General features: G+C 51.5%; 1 protein-coding gene across 1 annotated transcript in view; it reads left to right on the forward strand.

Annotated features, from left to right (window-relative positions):
* Nucleotides 1–4: 4 nt before the first annotated feature.
* Nucleotides 5–10,142, forward strand: part of PAXBP1 (PAX3 and PAX7 binding protein 1) — a gene marked incomplete at its 5' end in the record, with an annotated part of 32,674 nt that continues 22,536 nt past the window's right edge. The window contains 6 exons of the mRNA XM_015560259.1: nucleotides 5–53; nucleotides 1,504–1,632; nucleotides 5,952–6,131; nucleotides 8,321–8,542; nucleotides 9,030–9,133; nucleotides 10,081–10,142. The exon at nucleotides 10,081–10,142 is cut by the window's right edge and continues 17 nt beyond it. Of these exons, the coding sequence (XP_015415745.1) occupies nucleotides 5–53; nucleotides 1,504–1,632; nucleotides 5,952–6,131; nucleotides 8,321–8,542; nucleotides 9,030–9,133; nucleotides 10,081–10,142 (746 nt within the window). The remainder of the gene's footprint in view (nucleotides 54–1,503; nucleotides 1,633–5,951; nucleotides 6,132–8,320; nucleotides 8,543–9,029; nucleotides 9,134–10,080) is intronic.

Consider the following 10,142-nt stretch of genomic DNA (forward strand, 5'->3'; position numbering starts at 1 on the left):
GAACAAAGAGGTGCCGCGGGCCAGCCTGCTGAGCTTCCAGGACGAGGAGGAAGGTAACCGCCGCGCGTCGCCCGGGACCCCGCATCCCCGGTGCCCGCCCTGCGACAGAGCCCCTTCCCCGGGGCACATCTTCCCCGCCCGCGGCCTCCTGCTCCGGCCGGGACGCGCTCCCGCGCCGCCACCCCCTCTCCCAACAGCGCCTCCCCCGAGCCGTCCGCCCGTGCACCCGCCAGGGCGCTCCTCCGGGGCGCTGAGACCGGCCCCCCTGAACGCCCGGGTGGGAGCCCAAGGCCCTGCCCCGCCTCTGCCCCGGCCGTGTGCTTCGGGGACGGCGGCGGTCGAGAGCCCCGCGGTTCACCCGCTCCTCGGTGCTCCGTCTGCCCGCGCATCCTCCACCCGGAGGCCGGGTTTGTAAAACCAGCCGCGATCCTGGGTCTGGGAACGGAAGCCCCGCGTTGCAGCTCCGGCTCGGAGCGGCCTTGGGCCCGTGCCTGGCATCGCCCAGCCTCAGTTTCCCCTGGAAGTAGAGGGCGCCGACCTTTGGACAACGGAGAGAGACGGGGTCATGGTAACGGGGCTGCGTCTCCCGCCCCTGGGAGGGGCCCGGCTGCAGGGCGCTTAGCGTTCTGATGGCGCTGAGCCTTCAGGGTTTGGGGTGTTTGTGGGACCCCGGGAGTCCGTGGTGTGGAAGGAGGGACCGAGGCTTTGGGGGAATCTGGTTTGCATCTTGGGGTGAGGCGGGCGGCCTCCCCTCGGCCTTTCTGAGGACAGCGATCGCTGTTTCTGTTTTGAAGACGGGAGGGCCATTTGGGAGGCTTGTGGCTGACTTGAAACTCTTCCAATGGAAGCGGAGAGAGACATCACCAGAACTTATTTTTGAAAAGCGTTTTGTCAGCTTCGTCCTGAAATAACAGTGTGTCAGCTGGGGCCGGGTCTGGCTCCCAGGCTGCCGGCTCTGAGCAGCACCCTTGGTCTCGGATATTTTGTTTCAGCCCCGGAGGCCTTTGCCCATTGAGGGCTCGCCCAGTGATTTCCTCCTGGGGCAGGTGATGGAGGAAGGGGATCGGTCATCGGAAAGTGCAGTTGACATGCTTTTTGTCCTTTAAAAAGTCTCGGGTGCTCATTACTCCAGATGAGTTTATGCAGCTGACTTGGGGGGTAAGGGTGTATCTTTTTTTTTTTTTAATATATTTTATTGATTTTTTACAGAGAGGAAGGGAGAGAGAGAGTTAGAAACATCGATGAGAGAGAAACATCGATCAGCTGCCTCCTGCACATCTCCCACTGGGGATGTGCCCCCAACCCAGGTACATGCCCTTGACTGGAATCCAACCCGGGACCCTTCAGTCCGCAGGCCGATGCTCTATCCACTGAGCCAAACCGGTCTCGGCAAGGGTGTATCTTTGAAAGAGTTTGAAAAGCACATAAGATCATGTAAAAGTTAGCAGGGAAGTGTGTGTCCAAAAATAGTTGCTACAGACTTTGTTTAATTTCTTTTTTAAGAAAATGAAGAAGTTTTCAAAGTGAAGAAATCAAGTTACAGCAAAAAGATAGTAAAATTACTTAAGAAAGAATATAAAGAAGATCTTGAAAAGTCGAAGGTTAAGACAGAACTCAACTCGTCAGCCGACAGTAAGTACCAGACTAACAGGCACCTTTGGGAACGTCACGCCGGCAGCCTTCCCGTGGGACTGGGTGGGTTTGCTGCGTGTTGTGAACCCGATGGTTAGTCTGCATGGTTAGTCTGCGTGTCTCTACCACTGTCCTGGGTCTCAACGGCGGCGGCGATACAGTTCTCTTATGATGACACAGTTGCAACGTAAAAGCGTTTTTTAAAAAGACAGAGTCAGGGCCCCCGGAATGTTCCCACTGCACTGGCTGCCTCCTGCCCTCTCCTTACCTGTGCCCAGCCTGCGTGGGACAGAGAGAGGCGTTGCTGTCCTGGTCCTGAGCCGGCTCGGCTCTCTGAGGGAGGCTGTGCAGGCTCGTGTGTGTGTGTGTGTGTGTCTGTAGCAGGCTTTCCGCTCTCGTGGTGCCTGTGCCGGGTCTGACTCTGAGAAGGCGTAGGAGGGCCCTGCGTCTGGTGCCGACTCCCACTCCCCAGCCTCCACGGGGCAGACGTGGCTCACGTTCCGTCATGTGTGCTGTGGTCTGGCTTAGCTCTTGCAAATGCCCTTCATTTTAAGGAATTACAGACAGAATTACTATTTCCCAGTTTCTCAGCTACAGGCTTCATGTAAAACAGTATACATCACGGTATCTCGAATTTGCAGTCTATTTTGGAGACGTCATTTAAATGTATAACTGGACTCATTGTTGACGAAATGCCCAGTGAATTGTTTGAGGGTAACTACACTTGTAAGAGGCGGGAGAAGGAATGCATCATAGGTGAAGTAGGTTTGCAGCTGGGACTTAGGCAATTTAAATTCCAACATGGAAGAGGGAAGGTATGGCTGTTAGCAAAGACAAAGGTGACCAGGCTGTTCTGGAAAAGAGCAGCGGCCTGGCCAGAGCAGGCGCTGGCAGAGGAAGTTGGGGTTTGGGTGAGAGGGACGTTGTTGACAGATTATGAAGGATGTTTCGTGTCTGATTGCCAGGGTGCTGACATCATAAATGCCTTTGAAACCTTAACCTGGTATTCGCATGCAGCATGGATTGGCACCGGGAGAGGTTGGAGGCCTGAAGCACTTTAAACACAAGGGTCAGCTTTGGTCCATTATTAGTGGGTCAGGAATCTCAGTTGAGCAAGACCGGGGCTTTTGCTGTCTCGCTGGGAAATTGTGGATGAGTTTAAAATGTTAGCTGTGGGTGGAAGAGAAGAAGTGGAAAGAAAGCATTATTTGAGAAACATTCCAAGGGAAGAATTGGCAGGTTTGATGTACGCCTTAGCCATTGGATTGAAAAATAGCCGTGCCCAGCTGGTGTGGCTCAGTGGTAGAGCGGTGACCCATGCACCAAAAGGCCACCGGTTAGATTCTTGGTCAGGGCTCATGCCTGGGTTGCAGGCTGATCTCTGGTGGGGGACATTCAGGAGGCAGCCAATCGATTGACATTTCTTACCTCTTTCTCCTTCTCCCCTCCTCTCTCTCTAAAATCAATAAAAACATGTTTTAAAAAAATAGGGAAGCCCTGGCTGATATGGCTCAATTGCTTGGAGCATTATCCCATACCCTGAAAGGTGATGGGTTCGATTCCTGGTCAAGTTGTGTGTGATCCTCATTTGGGGAACATGCGGGAGGCAACCAATCTCTCTCTCTCTCTCTCTCCCTCTCCCCCTCTCCCCATCTCCCCCCTCTCCCTCTCCCTCCCCCTCCCTCCCTCCCTCCCCCCTTCCTCTCTAAAAATCAATAAATTTTTTTAAAAAGAACTGGTTAAATCTGAGCTCCATGCCAGGTGACTGAGAATAATTATGTATTACATACAGAAATGGGGGTGGCAGGTGGGAGGAGGAGTATTTTTAGGGGAACCAATTATCTTGGAGTCGAGAAGACTGCTTCGTTTTTCCAGCAACTGTGTATGATGAAATAATACAAGAGAGGTCAGGAAGAGAGACCGAGAAAGGACCACGTCCTGTTGGGTTTCAAAATCTCAGTAGGTACGAGGTTTATGAAGCCGCCATCTGTGACATCTTCTGTCTCCACTTCCACGAACTCCCACCAGATGACTCGGTCAGTGTCCTCCCCGAGGTGGAGTCGGGGTCACACATTGTCGTTGTCCCCTGAAGGATGGTGCTGCCGCGGGGCTGTCATTCACCTGCTCACAGCCCTCCCGCCCGCCTCCCCAGACAGGCCGAGCTGTGACCTTCAGCACAAGCGCAGCACCGACTCGAACCCTCGTGTTGTGGTTCCTGAAATGATCAGTTCACCTTTGAACTGGACTGGAGTGGAGTAGCCGGGGAACGGGTGGAGATGGGGGTTTAGGTTTGGTGTTTGTTGAGATGATGAAACCACAAGGAAGTGGGATGGGTGCGGGCCCAGCAGGAAGAAAACATTCCTGAGGACGGGAGACCTCTGCCTGTGAAAAGCGGACACACAGGAGATTCACGAGGACGTCAGGAGTCAGAAAGGCCGAAGGAGGAAAGACGGACGTTTCCAGATGGGGATGGTCAGTTTTATGAAATTGTGCCCGGAAAGCAAGGGCCGACGCAGGGCTGCTGGCAGGGTGGCCCACCAGCCACGCTCTGCCCGTTGTGGGAGGGCGTTCTGCCCGTGGCTCGGGGACACTGGAGAGAGTCGCTGTGGCTGCAGCTATTTGTGTGCAGGTGGACGGGTAGGAAGGGGGGAGCACAAAGGCCATTGCCGGGTTGGGGCGCAGGTGGGTGAGGACACGGAGGACAGGCAGCAGGTCCCCGCTGCTTCCTTGGGGAGTTTGGCAGAGAGAGTAGCGGGCAGAAGCCAGAGGGGCCACTGGACCAAAGCGTGTGTCTGCCTGAAGACGGGGAGAGGGAGCCGAGCCAGCCCAAGGTGGGAGCGTGTGGCAGTGGCACGGAGGCACGGGAGCCTAGAGAGAGGGCGCCAGCACCTCTGGGAAGACGTCTGGAAGCAGAGCCTCTGACCGCTGACAGCAGTGCAGCTGTCACTGGGTGGAGACTCGTCCTCGCTCCGTCACAAGCAGATACCTGAGACCTGACAGAACCTGGGACCTTACAGCCTGTCGCAGCCATGACCACGGCATGCCTGCTCCGGCTGACCCCGCAGTCTGTTTCGTCATGTTGGCTGAGAGCTGAAGGAAGTGGGTATTTTTTTACTACATCTAACCAAGTACCTCTGATAGAGAATCTTAAAATCTCAGCCTCAGAATGCACTTCAGGAGGAAGTCCATGGCAGAGGCGCTCGGATGGTAACGGGAAAATAAAGCGCCTGAGACGGAGTGATGGACCCCTTCTCGGAGAAGTTCGGGGGCTGCGGGGGTGGGGAGCTACCCTGGGACTCTTGTCTCGGGGGGAGAATCTGGTTTGAGGAGAGGAGAGGACTTTTGGAGCAATTTTTGGGAAGGGAATGTGCTGGGGAAACAACAGAGGGTATCTCATATTTGGAAAAACTTTGATTTTACTCTTTCCTTATATTCATTGTGCCTATTATGTGCATGACCGGGTTCAAGTGCTTCAGGGTGGAAAACTTTGATTTTTTTAATTTTTGCTCGGGACGGAGGAGGTAATAGGACCGTTTAGTTATAAGTGAAGTAAACACTTGGTGTAAAGTAAACAACTATAGGCTCTCAAAACCCAGCGGCAGGAGAGCCGTCTTGAAACGGCCTGGGGAATGAGCTGAGAACTGGAAAAAGTCTCCTCTCTCCCAGGCGGCATCAGCCACTCTGCAGCTCCCCTCCTGGCACACGTGTCGGTCTTTGTGCCACCTGGTCTCTGGCTTGTCTGTCCCAGTTCTAGGTTCCCAGAAGGAGAATCAGGTTGTCTCTGCTTCGGTCACAAACTCGGCCTCAAATATTTAGATGTGGCTTTGAGGTCAGGGTTCCACCGTGTAAATGTGACTTTGGGGCCCGCCTTTCAGATGAAGAGTGGCAGTGGTTATGAACTTAGAAGGTATCCCCAGACCATTCATCCCAGAGAGATTGATCTGGTCCATAAACTTTGTTCTTGATAAAAGCTGCCTGGAGTGAGCTTCCCGTTTAATGAAATACTGACATAGAAAATGGAATGATGTTTCCAGGGGTACAGTGACCTCTCGGAGTTCAGAGGGAGTCATGTGACTTTGGTCACATTAACTAGAGATGGGACTGAACGGGCCCTCAGATGCAGCTCTGTCCCCTGTATTGTTTTCATCTCCCAGGTATGTCCTGTGATTGTTCATTGTCATACATCAGTGGTTTGAGGTTTTTATAAACAATTAAAATAGTCCACGTTTTAATGAATTGAGCCCATAATCAAATAAAAAGTCCCTCCGTAACTTATGGATTTTTGTTTTTAAATCATTTTCATTTTTTCCAAACTGTAGATGAGCCACCTTTGGACAAAACAGGGCATGTTCAGGACCCCGGCCAAGAAGACGGCGCTGCTGTGGGCGGGCACGGGGAGGAGGAAATGGACATGGAGAGCGAGAAGGAGGAAGAGAAGCCCAAGGCTGGCGGCGGAGCCTTTGCAAACGCTCTGTCGTCTCTGAATGTTCTCCGTCCAGGTGTGTCCTCGCCCGCCGCCAGAGCGGGCCCCGTGAAGGCCCTTAGCGAGGAAGGGTGAGCCGGGTGGTGTTTTCTACAGTGTCCGGGTATGAAGCCAGGGTTTCCTTCTGCAAGTCTAAGGAAGTGGGAGAACTAGAAACCGCCAGGGTCCTTGTCAGACAGGCAGTGGGGTTGTCAAAGCAAAAGGGGGGGTTCGGGAAAAGGATACAGGGTACTGAAGTCTTCGTTGTGTGTTTCAGATTAAGGTGTCAGCTCCTTCAGAACTGCTACTAAAGCAAAACTAGCAGCTGTTACTTTTCTGTCCACGCCTCTTTCATTTTGTACGTTTCTATAGGAAATAGTTTGCAGATCTCTCTACTGCTTAATCAGCTTTTGAATAATTACGTGCTTAGTAGCTGAATTTAAGTTACAAAAAGGTACTTATTAACATTTATAAAACTTAAAACACTTACTCTGGGCTAGTAAAGCTGTAAAACATTACGTATAGAGATCTAGTAGCATTCTAATTGGTACAGTCCTTAAGCTATTGGCAATGATTTTAAACGTCCTGAAATGACCCTGCAATTCCATATCCAGAAGTTTATCCCAAGTAAGTAATGTCTCACGCAGTATTGCCTTGAGTAATACTTGGAAACAATATGTAGCCAGAGAGGAATAGCTTAGTAATGAAGGTACATTCACCTGAAGGGATATTATATAGCTATTAAAATAACAATCTGACAAGTAGCAAGGCAATTGTTACTGTAGGCAAAAAGGTCAGTTAATTTAATTGTGTAGTAGATTACACTTTATCTGTTAAGTTGCTGATATATATAGAGCCTAAGTGACTGTTACGACCAGTTGACCAAATGACTGGTTGCTATGATGCACACTGACCACCAAGGGGCAGACCTTGGACCTGCTGGGGCTGGACCCCAGCATGCCCCCTGGTGGTCAGTGCACTCCCGTAGCCAACCTCCCACGGTCGCACCCCCTGATCAGCCCTGATCGGCCCTGATCGGCCCTGATCGCCAGCCAGCCTGAGGGATCCCACTTACGCACGAATTTGTGCAGTGGGCCTCTAGTTAATTATATTTATGCAGAATAACAACATGGAGGAAAGCTTCTGGGGGTTTTTTTGTTTGTTTGTTTTAAATATATTTTATTGATTTTTCACAGAAAGGAAGGGAGAGGGATAGAGAGTTAGAAACATTGATGAGAGAGAAACATCAATCAGCTGCCTCCTGCACGCCCCCTACTGGGGATGTGCCCGCAGCCAAGGTACATGCCCTTGCGACCCTTCAGTCTGCAGGCTGACGCTCTATCCACTGAGCCAAACCGGCTAGGGCGAAAGCTTGTGTTTTTGCATGAAGAAAAATTAGGTATAGGATTATATAGTCAACTAGAGGCCCAGTACAACATGGATTTATGCACATTGAAAGGAAATTAGAAGGTGGCCGGGACTGGGTGAGATGGGCTGGACACACCCTGGAGCCAACCTCCCTCAGTCCCTCCCCCAACCAGTCGTACTTGGGGCGGCGCCAGGGCTCGAACGATGTCTGCGGAGTGAGCGGGGTCCTTCTGGCAGATGGGGTTCCTCGGCCTGGCCTACAGGGGATCAGGCAGAAACCAGCAGTCCGACATCCCCTGAGGGGTCCCAGAGAGCGAGCGAGCACTCTGCAAAGTTGCTGCTGAATGGCAACCCCTGAGTGTTGGGCCCAGGTGGTCAGTGCATGTCATATCTACCGGCCAGTTGCTTAGCCTTCTATACGTATAGATATGCTTACAGGCAAACTGAAAATGATTTGCAAGAGAAATATACTATGGATGAAAGTGTTTTTTGGGGTCATAAAGTTTGGGCACCTTTTAAATTTTTATGTTCTAGTTTATTAATATGATTTTTATTACCTTTGTTTTACTGAAAGATAAAAAATAGTTAAAGCTGCTTTTGGTGAACCCCCCACTGCCCCACGCACACATCTTCCCATATGGCCATTATGTTCTCATTGTCATTTCCTTAGTGAGTTTCCATTTAAACTAAATTAGACAGAAGTCGGTGGCTGCAGGCACGGTTTGGGAAGGGGTGCAGCAGCCGGCATTAGGACATCGCCACTGTGACCAGGCTGTCGGCCAGGGACTCACTCTGCATATTCTCAGGAAAATAGAAGCTTCACGCCCCGACCCGATTCCGATCCTCCCGTCTCTGCAGGGGAAATCCCAGACGCAGCCTTCATACACGCCGCGAGGAAGAAGCGTCAGATGGCCCGGGAGCTGGGGGACTTCCCGCCGCACGACAGCGAGCCCGGGAAAGGCCGCCTCGTTCGGGAGGATGAGAATGACGCCAGCGACGACGAAGACGACGACGAGAAGCGCCGGATCGTGTTCTCTGTGAAGGAGAAGTCACAGAGGCAGAAGATTGCCGAGGAGATAGGTAATTTGGTTTGATTCGGGACAGGAAAGCTCGTTGCCATTAGTGTGATTTGATAGTGAAAATAAAGCAGAGTCCACATGATTTAACTTTGCTTAGTGTACGAGGACTTTCCCTCCTGAGGTTTTTTGAACACCCTGGCGTGATGTCTGAGTGAGCACCCCCTGTGTGGCCGGGGGAACACTGAGCCCTTCACACGCATAGGGGCTCTGCATTCCTAGGCACCGTTAGGGCTTCTCCCCAGCTTACTCGCAGCCAAGCTCAGAGGTTAGGAAACCCACCCAGGGTTTTAACGGCTACCTGAATGCTGCTTTCTCCTGGGGCACTGTGTGTGAGACAGGCGCAGCGCCGGAGGGGGCAGTGGGGATCATAATAGACGTTTCAGTAAGGGAGCCAGCACCAGCAGTTTTGCTTAATTTTTGTGAAATGTCAGGGTAGCATCTGTCCCGTCTACTCTGCCATGACGCGCTTCTCTCTGCTCCCACGGCAGGCATTGAGGGGAGCGATGACGACGCGTTAGTCGCTGGGGAGCAGGACGAGGAGCTCAGCCGATGGGAGCAGGAGCAGATAAGAAAAGGAATTAACATCCCTCAGGTAAGAGAGGGAATTAAGCTTCAGGTGTTAAAAAGTAAATTTTAAAAAGTTAAAAAAAACCTTTTTTACCTATTTTGTTAAAGTAAAAGTTAAAACGTATTGCATATTGAATTTGAATCTTGGTCATTTTCGAGTCACATAATTAAGAAAATTACAAAAAGGTATGTATCCAAGAAGCTTTTAGAAGAAACTGGATTCTAGTTTGTTCTTTTAGTCAAATGACGGAAGAGTTTCTAGTTTCTCAAAGCGGTTCTTCAGCCAGCAGCGTCCGCTGGCGGGGAGATGTGGGAAATGCCGCGAGGAGACCCTGCGGGCCCCCCCCCCCCCCCCACCCCCCCCCTCAGCCGCCCGCAGGTGCCTCCAAGCGCACTGATGTCAGGACCGCTGTCCAGCAACGCGCTTCTCTCCTGTGGCGCGTGTTTTCTCTGACTTGAGAAATGACTCTGTGGGAGATGGGTTTCTCTTACTGTAGATGACAGACGCCTTCCTCAGTAGTCACAGCCTTTGTTTTACGCACGTACGTGCAGTGGAAGGGTGCGTGAGTGTGACCTTCTGTGGCTAGTGGGGAGGTCCTGGGCCAGGGGGGCCTCGGACGCTCATCTCTGCTTGTCCGTTATCCTGTGGCCATGCAAGGAATTTATCTTCTTCTGTCGGTAGAATGGTGGCCTTGGATTATTTCTAATGTCCCCTTCGACTCTTAGTTTCTCTCATTTGTTTTCCTGAGCATTCTCAGAAATGAATCCAGTAATCCCATAAGAGTTGGAACAGTCATCCAGCCCTACTTTTATTTGATTTGAAGAGCTCTATTTATTTTAGTGACATGCTGTTTGGGAAATGGGTATAACTTTTGCTGTTAGGTGGTGGTGGTGTTTAACCCTAAAGGCGTGAAATTATTCTTTCCATCGCTTCAGACACTAGTTTTCACGTACATTCCATTTCTCTTCTAGGTCCAAGCCAGCCAGCCCGCGGAAGTGAATATGTACTACCCGAATACTTACCCAACAATGCC

The sequence above is a fragment of the Myotis davidii genome, unplaced genomic scaffold (genome assembly GCF_000327345.1).
Source record: "Myotis davidii unplaced genomic scaffold, ASM32734v1 scaffold170, whole genome shotgun sequence".
NCBI classification, from domain to species: Eukaryota; Metazoa; Chordata; class Mammalia; order Chiroptera; family Vespertilionidae; genus Myotis; species Myotis davidii.